We start from the raw sequence: 15,591 nt of genomic DNA on the forward strand, positions 1-15,591 counted from the left end.
TTCTGCAGGTCCAGAATGACTGGAAGGCTCACTGCTGACCCTTGTCAGTGATCAGTTGATTTCCTTACTTCCCCCTCCCTGCTTAAATAAATGAAAATCCTGCAAAAGAAAATGTTGGGCAGGAGGATGATCACTCTTTATTCACCTGGCCTGGAATATGAAGAGACCAGCTGCCTTTCTGTAAAAGCTTATTTCCCTTAAATAAATACACAGTCTATTGTTTGTGTTTGTCATTTTCAGCTTTGGGGGTTTTTACTGTCTTTGGAATTTTTTAGGAGCTCTGTAAATGGTGGGTCTTTAGTGTGAGTGAGCAGGAGGGAAGGAAATGGTGGAGAAAGGGGGGGAAAAAAAAGGGAGCCTTAAAGTCTGGAAGGCTTAATGGGCTGAAAATCATGGAAGTCCAGGCTGCTCCAAAAGCCTGTCAATTTGTATCAGCAAAAGTATGTCTCTGGGGGATTCCAAGGTTTATGATGTAATGATTTTGAAGCCCTTAGCTCATCATTATCTCATCATTTTTTTCTTTCCTCCTCTTTTAACCTAATGGGAGATATCTGTAGCACTCATTCTTATGAAGATGAGAAAAGAGACACTTCCTTAACTTCATAAACTCTGGCCATGAATAAATCACAGGTCAAACTCAAATATTGGACAAATATTGATGCCATCTTCTTGCTTATCAGAGTTTTATAGCTTTTAACTGGCAAAGACTTCTTCCTAGGCGCCTCTTCTTTTTGCAAGGCACTGAAGAACTACTTGTGACATCATTTCCAAATTTACAGGGCTTGCAAACAAGTCAGAGCAGTGGGGCTCAACTCCTCTTCAATGCTGTGGGCAGTTTTAAGGAAGCTGATTTAATTAATTATTTCCCTGTGTTTAAACTATTGCATGGTGCTGAGGAGCTCCTCATAGAATCATAGAATCAATAAGGTTGGAAAAGACCTCAAAGATCATCAAGTCCAACCTGTCACCCAACACCTCATGACTACTAAACCATGGCTTCAAGTGCCACATCCAATTCCTTTTTGAACACCTCCAGGGACGGTGACTCCATGACATGGAAGGTGCTCCAGACTACTCTGCATTTTGTATATAACTGGACAGTAATTTTTTACTTTGAAATTGCAGGGATTGCAGAGTGTCTGTGTGGTGAAAGAGAGAACTGAGACTGGTATCTCAGTGAATGCAGAAGTGCTCAAGGTAGTTGCAGAAACACACCTGCAAAGTATCCGAATGCACCAGCGGGTCACTATGGATAGACTTTTTGGTAGCCAGCTGTAGGCTGCTGGCCCACAATGTTCTGTACTTTACAACTGCTGATGCTTTTATTTTCTCCCATTGTCTACTTGCTTTGTAATCACATTTTATGTTTAGTCTTATGAACTGTGATTGAAAAAGTAATCCATGAAACTGGCATAAAAAGTCCTTATCTCATAAGAAATGATTACTCTTGGATTTCTGATCTTATTGAAGTAGCAGGCATTGCAACCTCTTTTTATTAGAGGTGCAGAATAGTCTGGAGCTGCTGGGTAAAAGGTGGTTTGGATAAACAAAACAGTAATACCTCAGAGTCCAGCTACATACTGCTAGGGTATCATAGGTACAGACCTATCAAACACTGAAAGAACAGGCACTGGATTTTCAAGACCCTTGGAATTGAGTGGAGTGGCTTTGCTGTTCTTTTCTGTACATTATTTTGTAACAAGAAGGATCAAGGTAAAAAGAACCACAGGATCTGACTTATAGAGTCCAACCTGACACAACTGCAGTGTGTGACTTGAGGCTCATCTTTGAAGTGCTAAAGCAGTAAGAGCTTTGGGGATGTGACAACTTCAATCAAAGGGCAGTGCTCCCTGTGCCACAGTGGTTCTGTCTGCAGGATGTGAATAGTAATGTGTTTTAATTCACAGCCACCTCCTATGCAAACTGGTTTTCTTTGATTTGAGAGCCACAGATATTAAAAGATCATAAAGTTTCCTTATGTCTCTCCACCTCTCTAGTAGTGTATCCTGGAGAAAGGGGAATTTGACTATGCATCCAGTTCAGATGGGTTTCAGCCTGTATGCCCACTTTTCTGGCACTGCCATTTATTCACCATACTGGGCACATCCCCATCCTGCTTGACAACAACTATGAGACACAGCTAAATATTCCAAAGGGAAAAATTCCCCTGAAATGCAGCCTTCCCTCCTTGTAAATTGCTAGCTGGTTTGTCATAACTGGTATTGTAAAGATGTTATTTGGCACTTTGTGCTGATATTCCAGTAGCTGACTTGTGAATATGTTAAGCAGGGAAGGGGGTAGGAGAAAGAAAGGGTGAGAAAAGCGGGAAGAAGAATTAGATAAGAGACAGGAAGGAGAAGTTTGTGCAAGAGGGTGTTAATGCTCTAAAGGTTTTAAATGGCAAACTTCCTCTTCTCCCTTGTAGTTTATAACCTTCCTGATGTAGGAGGACAAGGGATAAGTTTGTGTTTTTACATAATTTGGCTAAGTGGTAGCAGTGAGACTGGCGAAATGCAGCTGAGGACTTCTTGCTGATCAAGGATTTGAAAGGAACTGTGCGCTCAGAATGAAAGCCAAGAGGAAACGTAGATGCTAAGGAAGTGCTTAGTTTGATCACAAGACATCACTGCACAACCATTCTTGATGGCTGTGAGAATTTTGTCTTCACAGAATCAGCAAGGTTGGGAAAGACCTCAGAGATCAAGTCCAACCTATCACCTGATACTTCATGACTAACTAAACCATGGCTTCAAGTGCCACGTCCAACCCTTTTTTGAACACCTCCAGGGATGGTGACTCCACCACCTCCCTGGGCAGCACATCCCAATGGCCAATTACTCTTTCTGGGAAGAACTTTCTCCTCACCTTCAGCCTAAACTTCCCCTGGCACAGCTTGAGACTGTGTCCTCTTGTTCTGGTGCTGATTGCCTGGGAGAAGAGACCAACCCCCACCTGGCTACAACCTCCCTTCAGGTAGTTGTAGAGAGCAAGAAGATCTCCCCTGAGCCTCCTCTTCTCCAGGCTAAGCAACCCCAGCTACTCAGCCTCTCCTCACAGGGCTGTGCTCCAGACCTCTCCCCAGCCTCTTTGCCCTTCTCTGGACATGTTCAAGTATCTCAATATCCTTCTTAAATTGAGAGGCCTAGAACTGGACACAGTATTCAAGGTGTGGCCTATCCAGTGCTGTTAGTGTGCCCAGTTTTTAAGTGAAGTTTGCAGTGGTGGTTGCTATGTGCTCGAGACCTCTCCCCAGCCTCATTGCCCTTCTCTGGACACATTCAAGTATCTCAGTGTCCTACTTAAATTGAGTCTTGTTGATAGACTTACAGGATGGTCAGTGTGGCGATGCCAGGAGAGTTACAGAACAATCCATGATGTGATTGATCTCAGAACAATTCAAAAGCAATCATTAGGAGGCCAACTGCTCCAGGCTTTAACTAATTCAAATTGCAGGGGTAGAATGAGGAAGAGAAAAGGTAATTGCAGATTTTCAGAAGTGAGCCTTTTAAAAGTTGATTAAATAATCTTATTCATGCTTTGTTAACAAGCCAGACCAACACCTAGACAAAAGCATCACATTTTGGGCACTAAACTCCAGGAAGTGATGGAAAAGACTCAGTTGTTTTAGGAGATGTCTCTTTAAAATGATCTAAGCAAGAAGATTGTCTGTGACTTGGTTTGATTCTCTTGATCAACTAGTGATTGCACATCATAATAATGTAAAAATGCTCTAATTATTATTTCATCACTTCTCATGTCTTTTGGTTGTTGTTTATTATCATGGATTAGAGGAAAGCCTTAGTTTGAAAATACAGTTGTGATATTTCTTTTTCTTGCAACTCTGAAAGTCATCTCTTGTAAAGTGTTAGACTTCTGATAATCACCATGGAGAGAGCATCATGAGTACCTAGGCTGTGCCCTATCCATAGCTGCCAAAGCTCTCATCACCTCTCTTATCAGCTTTCTGGATAGTCCTTCAAGGCAATTTGCACCAGTGTGACTTTTGTGTACTATGCGCACAGATGTGTAGTATGAGAGTATCATAGACCTCAAGAGTGAAGTAAGTACCTAATGGTCCTGTGGGCTTCTGTTCAGTGTGCCATTTCTCTTAATAGAATCCACAGAACATGAGTGCTGTATGTGCTGGAGGAAGTTGTAGGATGCATTTGAGATGAGGTGGAACACTACCATATAGCCTAAGTGTTGCTATGGAGAAGTGAGTAAAGTCATATGGTGAAAAGAAAATACATCTGCCTGGGAAATTTGCCATAGCGTGGGGGGGGAAGAAAGGAAAGTTGACTTTAACTAGAACAAGATCCTGTAGAGAAGCTAAGCTGCTGAGGCCAATTTCAGATGCCATGTCTTGGCTGCTTTCACTCCAGTACTGGCCAGCCTTGTCATACTACCATTCAAAATAGTTTCAAGATTGTGCCTTGTTGAACTAAGTCCTGGAGTGCAGCCAGGTGGCCTGGATCAGAGGGGAAGGGCAGCAGCACAAGAGTCGTGGAGTAGGAGATAGAGATGGGATATGGCTCTCTGCCTGGGTGCTGTCCATCTCTGGCAGAACCATGGAGTGGGTTATATCTGCATGAGATGTGTTTTGTCTCTCCCAGAGAGTCACAGGCCCTTCACAAGGTCTGCCAAACCAGCCTCACAACTCTTGTTGTGTGGTACTGTGCAGCATTGAACTGAAGAAGAGCAAATCTGCCAATGCTTTACGTTGCTGTCATACCTGGTTATGGGCCCTTAGAAACAAATGAACCAGACCACTCCAAAACCAAATCATTAATCATGGTGACTTGCACCACATTCTGGAGGTCAAAAACCTCAATTCATGGAAGGAGATGCTACTGCTCAGTGTTTGCCATTGGAAATGTCCTCTGATTCCTCCACCAGGCACACACAAAGGCTGTTGTTCATATGAAGCCTTTCTATAAAGGATTCATAGAAATGCATCAGTAACTTGAGCTGCTTGAGAGATTCCTGAGGCAGGGGTGGAAGTTAATGTGCTCCCTCTGAAACACACACAGTTGGGTATTTTGCACCAGTAAAAGTTTCCTGGAGCCTTTCAGTTCTTGGCCAGTGGCATTTGAAGGTTGCAGCATATCGTCTCTGAGAGTGACAGAGCATGCCTGCATGCAGCGCATTTTCATGTACCAGAGGATGGTGATGAAAGCAAATCTCTGCATCTCACTAAGAATTCAAGATGTCAAGAAGCAGTTGTATTGGCAAGCTTTTTGTCAATACAGAAGGCAGGTTGTTCCCTGAAAGATGCTCACTGAATTTCACTTACAGCACTGCATTCATTGTTGGCCAGATCCAGTTGCTGTCCTAAGTGATGTTGGAGATGTAGTAAGAATTTTAGGGGCACAAGTGCTTATTTCTTTCAAAATTAATCTGACTATGCATAGAGATAAAGGAAGGAAGATACTGAGTATCATGCTGTGTTTCTTCACTGGCAGCTCCTGCTATCTTCTCCAAGATGTTTGCAATACATCTTAACCAGATGATGAAAGGCTAGTTCAGACCACCTGAGACAACTGACCTTTAAAACTGAGCCCTTAAGAACTGTTTTCTTTGACTTTATTATTCTTTCTTCAGGGTGTTGTAACTGTGTGAAGTGTGCATTTGGGTTTGTCACTGCATTATTTTTGTTTCATTGTGTTTTGGTGTTTTGGGGTGGGGTTTTTGGTTTGGTTTGGTTTGGTTTTCAGTTTAGAGACTGCATATCAGAATTGTATCCCAATTAATAGAGTTTAGTTATGATGACACAGCAGTACACAAAACTGAATGTTAAGAAAACCACCATATATTAATTTGTAAGGAGTGAGAAAGCTGCTGTAGTTCCTTTGCAGAGCTGGGAGATTCAGACATTTTTTTTTTCCACTGACTTTCTATCCCTTGATTTTCTTACCTGTAAACTTATTGTTACAAAATATTTTGAGATACCCAGGGAAATCAGGGGAGGAAGGGCTGTGCTTATCCTCAGGGCCAGTTCCCAAGATGAAAAACATGAAAGAAATAGCTAGCTTAGAGAAACCCATGGTGCATACAGGTACTACACACAGCACAGCCTGCAAACTGTGGTTTAACAAATGAGGGGTGAAATCCTGTGGCTGGAGAATTCAAGCCATGGTTACAAGGTGTTACAGGAAGAGTAGGGGATGCAAAGGCAGGAAGGGTAGGTAGGAACCAGTGTCCTAGGTTTCTGTGCCACTAGAGGATAGGATAAATAAAAGTTGCAGGAAGGAAAGAGAACATCTCCTGTGCTATTGAGAGCTGTGGAGACTGCTAAGGAGATTTGTTGTGGGCAGGAGAATCCCTTATATCCCTGAAGCTGGGTATGATATGAATTTGGAGAGAACTGAAAATCTGATACCGATAGAAGCTCCTACAAATGCTGCTTACATGTTACATCAAACCACCTCTAGGGGAAGGCATCAGAGAAAGGCAGCTGCACAAAGCACATCCACTCCTTGTCTTGGTGGTCAATTACACCAAGTTACAAAAACCTTCCCAACTGCAGATGTCCCTCTAGTTCAGTTTGTAGGTGTTCAAGAGGAGATTGGATGTGGCACTTGGTGCCATGGTCTAGTTATGAGGTCTGTGGGGACAGGTTGGACTCGATGATCCTTGGGGTCTCTTCCAACCTTAGTTATACTGTGATACTGTAATATACATAGTAATGATCAAAAAGCAATGCAGTCTTCCAACCATCTTTGAAAACACCAATGAATCAGTTGCCCAAGGACTTGTACTTCAGTTTAATTTTGATTAACTAATCTATGTTTATTTAGATTACTGTAACCCTTGAGTGCCTGCTGAATTCTTAGTTGCTTCACCTTTCTTAGACTAAGTTCTCAAAGGCAGGGACCGTTGGTGGCTTTCTGTGTATGATACCCAGAAGACCTCTACACAGACCTCAGAAACTTGTAAACTCTACTAGAATTCAATATTGGATGGGGCAAAACAAACAAACCAAGCACCACATTTTAAAATACCATTCAACAGGTTTAGAGGAAAGAGTGATTTCCAGCCTTAGCAGCAGTGCTGTATGAACACATCGGTGTTACTCCCTATACACTCAGCTTTGTCCTGTGGTAAATATTGCTGGGGAAGAGAAATTCACTGATATTGCTGCTTGCTTACTTGTGGCCTGAATTTATAATGCAGAGTCACATTCTGGGTTTGCTTTTTTCCCCTCCCCCCCTTTTCTCCTTTTCTTCTCTTCTTTGTCCTGACAGAAAGGTTTCGGGATTTACTGCTTCTGCATTCAAGTCAAGACGCAGAGATTCTGCCCATCTTTCATCAGAGGCGCTATCCCAAGTAAGTAAGATCGTCTTCTTGGGAGAAATAAAATCTTATCTATTTGCAGCAAGGCACAGGGAAGCATTTAGAGCACTGTCCATGTTCGTGGTGTGAAGTCTGGAGGCAGAGCTGTCAGGGAGCCACGCTTAACACTGAGCTTTGCAGTCTTTCAGTGATGTCAGGGATAAGCAGACATGCTTTGCAAGCATGCCCAGCTGTCAGCAGGGAGGTGGTGGCTGAGTGCAAGACATTAAGTTGCCTGGATCAGTGTCTGGTGGAGCTTTGTTTTACTTGACACTGTTGACATAGGCAGATGTTTTGTCAGACTAATCCCCACTGTTGTCTTGTGGGATTCCATCATTTATGGTGACAGATTCCCTTGGATTTTAACAGCCTCCCTTCTGGAATCCTGCAACCACTAGAAAAGATATTTTTTCTGCCCTTTTTAGGAATATCTATCTATCTATCTATCTCTATATCTATCTCCCTAAATATATGTATATTCCCTATATGTATTCCTATATATATATGTATATGTATATTTATGCAGGCAAACCAAAACAGTAGTGTTGTGTGTTTAGGAGGTCTTGAATGTAAATAATATCCTAGAAAAAACTTCCTCTTCTCCTAAGTGATATACTTGAATGAAGCAATAAATGCTCCCTGTTATAATAATGGTTCATAGAAACATTCACATTCAGCTGAGTCTTGAAAAGAGGCAGTGAAGGGCAAAGTAGTAGTGCTCACATTAAGCTTAACTAGAGTGAGCAGTGAAAAAAGGCTAGTGCAGAATGGACAGAGGAAGGAGAAGGAAGAATGAATGTCTGGAGGCAGTCCAGAAGTCATGATGGAAGTAAGCAAAGTTACTCAGCTTAGCTATTTTTGTTAGCAAATTTCTGAAGTCCATAAGAAGCCAGTGGAGCTAAGCAGTAGATGCAGCTCTTAAAATCTGATAGCAGGGATTTTTTTTAATAGCAGACAACAAATAAAGGGGCTGAAAGCTGAAAACCAGTTACCTCCTCACTGTGAATACTTAAAAATCAAAGCACTCAAGGCTGTAAACCCTGATTCTGAGAATGGTGAAATTTTGCATTGACTTTAAGTGGGGCATGATTTTATCCCCCTGAATTTATTGTTTGTATTATCTGTTGTCATTGTTTTACTGGAATGCCATCAAAGTAAAATACATGAAACTGTGGGAGGTTCCTTAGGTGGGTGGACAGGTCCACTTGTTTCACTAGGGCTTCCTTGAATTACTGCTTTTCTCCTCACCCTTCAGAGCACTGGAACAGTTACTTTTCCACAGCAGTAAAATGCTTTGCTTGGCTTAGATGTTCTCATTTGTAGTATGGACAATGGCAGACTGGTTTGAGAAACTAGTTTATCAACCATCCTCAAAGAACACACTGCTGTATAAATCATTCCTAAGGTGCCTGACTTTCCATTTCCTTAGGTTCAATTTATTGCTAGCATTCTTGGCAAGTACAGTCTATTAGCAGTATTGCACCTTGTCAGATTCATGGGTGAATGAGTGCCTGTTGTCTTCTCATCAGCTCCTTGAAGACTATGCAACAAATAGCTTGCAGTATGAAGCTCTGTTGCTTGCCTCACTAAATGCTGTTTTCAGACACTGACAGGATTGACTGAATCCTCTAATATACAATACCAGCTAAGCTTTGACACCTAACTGAAAGAAGTTTATGTTCTCAAAAGCAATAGATTTCTGTTTATAGCATCATTCATTTCTGCAAATTTACTTATTACAGAAAATTATTTGCTTACTTATTACAGAAAACTATCATAGAATCAATAAGGTTGGAAAGGACCTCAGAGACCATCAAGTCCAATCTGTCACCCAACACCACAGGACTAACTAAACCATGGCTTCAAGTGCCACATCCAATCCCCTCTTGAACACCTCCAGGGACGGTGACTCCACCACCTCCCTGGGCAGCACATTCCAATGGCCAATCACTCATTCTATGAAGAATTTCTTCTTAACATCCAGCCTAAACCTCCCCTGGCACAGCTTGAGACTGTGTCCTCTTGTTCTGGTGCTGGTTGTCTGGGAGAAGAGACCAACTCCCAGCTGGCTACAACCTCCCTTCAGATAGTTGTAGAGAGCAAGAAGGTCTCCCCTGAGCCTCCTCTTCTCCAGGCTAAGCAACCCCAGCTCCCTCAGCCTCTCCTCACAGGGCTGTGCTCCAGAACCCTCCCCAGCTTTGTTGCCCTTCTCTGGATACCTTCCAGCAACTCATTATGTGCTCACATAAATGCCTACAGCAGAGTTGCTTAATGAAACATACTCTACTGCACATAGTTACAGATTATTGATCTAGTCTAATCCAGGCAAGTCTTTTAGATACCTCAAGTGACTCAGGGTATAAAACGCATGGCTTGGAAATCAGACATCATTAGATCTCCCTCATCCACCTCGTCAGGAAATCTACTCATGCATAGAGAGAAATGTTTTGAGAAGAAAATCTGTTTCCTAGCTGACACAAAGCCATCATTATATCTGTGAGGATCTGCATGCCTGTAAGAATAAACCTGTAGCTGTGGGCTGCCAAATGGGTTGGGATGCATAGCTACCTCCGAATGTACATGCCTTCGAGGAGGCTGTGCAAACAAGCCACATCACAGACATACCTGCAGCTTCTTCCTTCTCTTCTTCAAGCCATTAATATGCTGAAGTCACTGAAGTGAGTTACATCAGCATGATCAGGCCTGTCACCAGGCTCAACCTGTTGCAGTAAATCTTATCCCAACTCATTACTATGACAGTGAGCACTAGGACACCTATAGCTGATAAAAAAACACTTGTCAGAGTTTCACTCAGCACATTTCTGCAGGAGCTTTTCTCAAGTTGGTGTCAAGCTCATACTTTCTTTGATTGCCTGCTTTGCTGAGGATGCTCCTAATGTTTATCATGCAGATTCACTCATAAAATGCAAGAACTCCTGAAATGCTGACACAAGGATTGCTTCCAGAGAAGACACAGTTTTGCTCCTTGATTGGGCTGCAGGGTCCAACGTGTGGGCAGGGTGGTTGATGCTAACAGCAGGGGCCTAGATCACTCCATTCCATCATGGCCTTGTGGATTTTTCCCACTGATTCCACTCTGCTCCTGATCATCCATGATACATGCAGAAGAGAAGGATGCAGTTGCCTTGCAACACCAAAGAGTGTTTAAGTTGGGCCTGATAAAGTGAAAGGAAAAAAACAGAACCAGAAGAACATAATGATAAAGAGAGTGTTGAAAGGACAAGAGTGAGAGATTAAGTTGGTGGGTGGCAGGACAGAGGCTGACATTGCACAAAACAATGTTTGAGAGGGATACACCAGAAAAGGGATTGATGAGCTTTTTAGCTAATTTGTCTGCATACAAGGGACTTAACAGTTCAGCTGTAGTTTGTTCTCAGAATACTGCTGAAGTCCTCAAACGTGTTGTGTTTTGTTTAGTTCTTTTAGAGAGTTTATTGCCTTCCCCTCACCCCCACCCCCTTTATTCTCCTTCAGAAATATTTGCAGTTGTCATTCTTACATGCTGTGGGTTTGGTCAAAATATTCTTGGATGATTCACAGATTTTAAGAACAGAAGGAGATGTTCTGTTCCAGCTCCTCGGAGCCCCTTCCTAACACAAGCCATAGAGCACTGCGGAGTAATCCCTGCAGCAAACTTCTGGTTCAGCCAGAGCGTGAGTGTTGAAAGACAAGCAGCCTTTCAGTTGGGATGTTTGACACTGGAAAATTCTCAACATTTTAGATCAGTTTGTTTAAATGTTCAGTTACTTCATGTTTGTGTGACGTTACATTACTTCCACTTCAGTTGCCAGTCTCTACCATCTCACTACGCCATGTTCTGATAAACAGGAAAGTCCTGTACCATCTGAAATGACAGCCCTGTACAAGAGGTTGGAGGTCATTTAACAACTTGCCCTTCTCCTGGACAATAGCTTACTGCTCTCTATAACTACCTGAAGGGAGGTTGTAGACAGGTGGGGGCTGGCCTCTCCTCCCAGGCAACCAGCACCAGAACAAGAGGACACAGTCTCAAGCTGTGCCAGGGGAGGTTCAGACTGGATGTTAGGAGGAAATTCTACACAGAGAGAGTGATTGCCCATTGGAATGTGCTGCCTGGGGAGGTGGTGGAGTCACCATCACTGGAAGTGTTTAAGAAGAGACTGAGGCACTTAGTGCCATGGCTTAGTTGATTAGATGGTGTTGGGTGATAGGTTGGACTCGATGATCTCAAAGGTCTCTTCCAACCTGATTAATTCTATTCTATTCTAAATATTAAGTCATTTTCATGTCTTAAACCCCCAGAAAACACAAGATCAAGAAGGATCTTGATTTTTGTATATGCATCTAGCTTCAGATATACCTTTTGAAAAGCTGCAGCAAGTTTCAGCTCAACCAAAGCCAGTTCAGGGTTATTCAATTCTCATCATGGAGCAGTCTAGACAAACAGGCGGCAGGAAGTTAGTGCCCTGAACCCTTAGGCCATCTGGTTCCCAACTGCTACTCATTTTAATGGTAATGGCTCTGTAATGGACCCATGCCAATTTACTGCAGCTCAGGATCAAATCCAAGCAATTGATACTATTTCATAAATAATACCCAAGAAATCAAACTTGTATCTGTGTAATTGTCTTGAGAATGTTTTCCTTTTTAGTGGGAATTAATTTGTGAAGTAGTGAGTTGTGGCTTCTGGAAAGAGTGCTCAAACAGTGCATCTGCTGAGACTCTCCCTGAATCCTAGGCTCAAGCATGCACAAGAGGAGCTAAGCAGGATCATGGCCTAGAAACCCAGTTCAGTTCACATTAGAAACAAATGCAACATCTTCCTTGTCGTTCAGTCGGGGTGGGTGGAATTGTGACCTCTGTGTTCATCACTCAGTCTTCACTGCAAAGGCATTGATTGTAAGAATCATAGAATCAATAAGGTTGGAAAACTCCTCAGAGATCATCAAGTCCAACCTATCACCCAACCCCTCAGGACTAACTAAACCATGGCTTCAAGTGCCACATCCAGTTCCCTCTTGAGCACCTCCAGGGATGATGACTCCACCACCTCCCTAGGCAGCACATTCCAATGGCCAATCTCATTTTCTGGGAAGAACTTTCTCCTCACCTCCAGCCTAAATTTCCCCTGGCACAGCTTGAGACTGTGTCCTCTTGTTCCTTTGCTGGTAGCCCGAGAGAAGAGATCAACCCCACCTGTCTACAGCCTCCCTTCAGGTATTTGTGGAGAGCAATAAGGTCTCCCCTGAGCCTCCTTTTCTCCAGGCTAAGCAACCCCAGCACCTTCAGCCTCTCCTCACAGGGCTGTGCTCCAGACCTCTCCCCAGCCTCATTGCCCTTCTCTGGACACATTCAAGTGTCTCAATGTCCTTCTTAAACTGAGGAGCCCAGAACTGGACACAGGGCTCAAGGTGTGGCCTAACCAGTGCTGAGCACAGGGCACAATGACCTCCCTGCTCCTGCTGGCCACACTATTCCTGATGCAGGCCAGGATGCCATTGGCCTTCTTGGCCACCTGGGCACACTGCTGGCTCATGTTCAGCCTACCATCAACCAGCACCCCCAGGTCCCTTTCTGCCTGGCTTCTCTCCAGCCACTCTGTCCCCAGCCTGTAGCACTGCATGGGGTTGTTGTGGCCAGTGTGGTCACAACAAGAAGAGGTGGAAAAGTTCATGGAGTGATTTTTCTGTAAAAGACCTTCTCTGAAGTGCTTTACAAAAGATGTGGCCTTATTACAGAGGAGAAACTGAACCCTGGCACTCTAATGTACGTTACTAGTGTCACCCAGGAACAATTCTCCTCGGGACAAGGCCAGAAAAAGAAATCAGGTCTTCCACAGTCCTCTCAGTTGTGTGCAACTGGCTTTCTTGTCTAAAATAGCCTCTATTCCGTTTTCCCCTGCACAAACACGTGGCCTGCCCATACTGCTGAAATCAGATGGGAAAATGCCAAGTGAAAGAGCCTTTCAGAAGTGCCCACACAAGCACTTCAGATGCATTGTGTGGCACTGTACTTTAAGCGTGGAAATTGCTGGGTTTCAGCGCTCCAAGCTTTATTTCCAAAGGCAAGCTAGAAGCTAACGATTGCACCAGCAGCACTGAACCCACAGAAAACCTGAGGCTCAAAGGGTATTGATGTTTTGGTTTGATATTTTGCCTCATATTTTTCATTCTTCCTTTCCCCCCCCCCCCTCTTTTGAATGTGACTTGCAGTGATGCTGGATTATCCTGTGGCATTTGCAGAGTTGAGCTCCATGGCAGTACACTCTAACGAAAAGACATTTCCTCAACCAAGTCACTATCTTGATATATTCAGGACTGCACACAAGAGGACACAGTAACAAGCTGTACCAGGGAAGGTTTAGGCTGGATGTAAGGAAGAAATTCTTCACAGAAAGAGTTGGAATGTGCTGCCCAGGGAGGTGGTGGAGTCACCATCACTGGAGGTGTTTAAAAAAAGACTGGGTTGAGGCACTTGGTGCCATGGTTTAGTTGATTAGATGGTGTTGGGTGATAGGTTGGACTTGATGATCTCAAAGGTCTTTTCCAACCTGATGTATTCTGTATTCCATGTTAAACTCAAACCTGGGTCACAAATTCCTCAATACAGAGCATATATTCGATCAGAATATCAATACTGTGCCCTAGAAACTTCTAGGATAAAATAAAGACATTTTTATTATTTTCCCAAAGGCCTAAATTTCTAATAGAATAGAATTAACCAGGTTGGAAAAGACCTTTGAGATCATTGAGTCCAACCTATCACCCAACACCATCTGATCAACTAAACCATGGCACCAAGTGCCTCATCCAGTCTCTTCCTAAACACCTCCAGTGGTGGTGACTCCACCACCTCCCTGGGCAGCACATTCCAATGGCCAATCTCTCTTTCTGGGAAGAATTTCTTCCTCACCTCCAGCCTAAACCTCCCATGGTGCAGCTTGAGACTGTGTCCTCTTGTGCTGGTGCTGGTTGTCTGGGAGAAGAGACCAACCCCCACCTGTACTAACAAGACAGAGTGAACCAGTTCCCTTGAAATCAGAGGGAATTTTGCTGCTAACTTTTACAGGGCTCAGACCTGAAAACTAAATAATTTTCATGAAAGAAATATGAATCTGTCAGATGTAGAGAGATCTGGGGCAAAACCTGCATCCTCTGAGAGCTTTGGGCAGCAGCACACATGTAAAATCAAAGCTCTGTGTGCATGTGTATTCCCTGTTAAGTACCAAGCAATCTAGACTGCAAGTTTAACTTAGCACTATTTATCATAGCCTAGCTGTGGCTCATTAGCAGTCATGAACTGTTATTCAAAACATTGCAATGCTCCCAGTTGAGAAGGGGAAAGGAATGGCTGAAAATCAAAGATGCACAAACTTCTCAAAATACTTGGGAGATGAAATCATAGCTCTGTTCAAACCGACTGGTGTTAGACAAAACATTACTGCTGGGTTTCATTCTGGTGTTTGGGAGCATGAGCATGGTTCTTGGTAAAGCCTGAGGAGCAGCAATGTGAAACTGGGGAATTATCTGCCACCAGATGTCTTGAAGGATGGTGGGGATTTTTTTTCTTTTAAACAGCTCAAAAAGAAGTTACAGCAGTTTGATGCAGAAATTGTCAGTGAAGTTCTTTGATTCATTATGCAAGAGACATTTGCTGTGATCCCTCCTGGCCTTCTTTCCAGTTTTATCATAGCTTTAAAAATAATGGCTTATATTGGTTTTAAAAAGTAGTTCCATTATTGCCATCGTTACAGGCTTTTGAAAAAGGAACAGAAGTGCTACAGAATTGTGGCTGTTGACAGTAGTGACTTCCTCCTTGAGCAAGTCCTCCTGATCGTGGGTAAAAGGCAGCAGCATTATTCATTCACTCCTGTGTGCCTACCTGCACAGTAACAATTTCATTTTGGGGCCCTGTGCTTTCAGTGTGGGATGCTAGAAGCTGTTTTCTTTCATAGAACATGTTAAAGGTGGTAGGATGTTTTGGTGGTGGTTTGTTACTAAGTCTTGGTGAAAAAGGAGGACAAAAAGATTCCAGCTATAATAAAAGGGGAAATTGATGATGATATGCCTCTGAACACATAAAAGAAACTGAGAGGGGGAAAAAGGAGTTGCCTACCATGTTGTCCTTTATATTTCAGATAAGACATAAGCAAAACTTACATTTCCTGGTGTCTAAGTAGGATAGAAACTTAGTAACTCATTGTGGCTCTGTCCCTTCCCTGAACAAGCTTTGAAGAAATAGGAAAACTGTTAAGTAAGC

The 15,591-nt window shown here is 43.1% G+C and overlaps 1 protein-coding gene across 2 annotated transcripts in view; it reads left to right on the top strand.

The window, feature by feature from the left end:
* NOX4 (NADPH oxidase 4) overlaps positions 1-15,591 on the top strand; it is a 126,483-nt gene that overhangs the window by 79,392 nt on the left and 31,500 nt on the right. For both annotated transcript variants that reach the window (XM_009901507.2, XM_054164645.1), the window contains one exon: positions 7,245-7,326. In XM_009901507.2, the coding sequence (XP_009899809.2) occupies positions 7,245-7,326 (82 nt within the window). The remainder of the gene's footprint in view (positions 1-7,244; positions 7,327-15,591) is intronic.

This window comes from Dryobates pubescens, chromosome 10 (genome assembly GCF_014839835.1).
Source record: "Dryobates pubescens isolate bDryPub1 chromosome 10, bDryPub1.pri, whole genome shotgun sequence".
Classification (NCBI taxonomy): Eukaryota; Metazoa; Chordata; class Aves; order Piciformes; family Picidae; genus Dryobates; species Dryobates pubescens.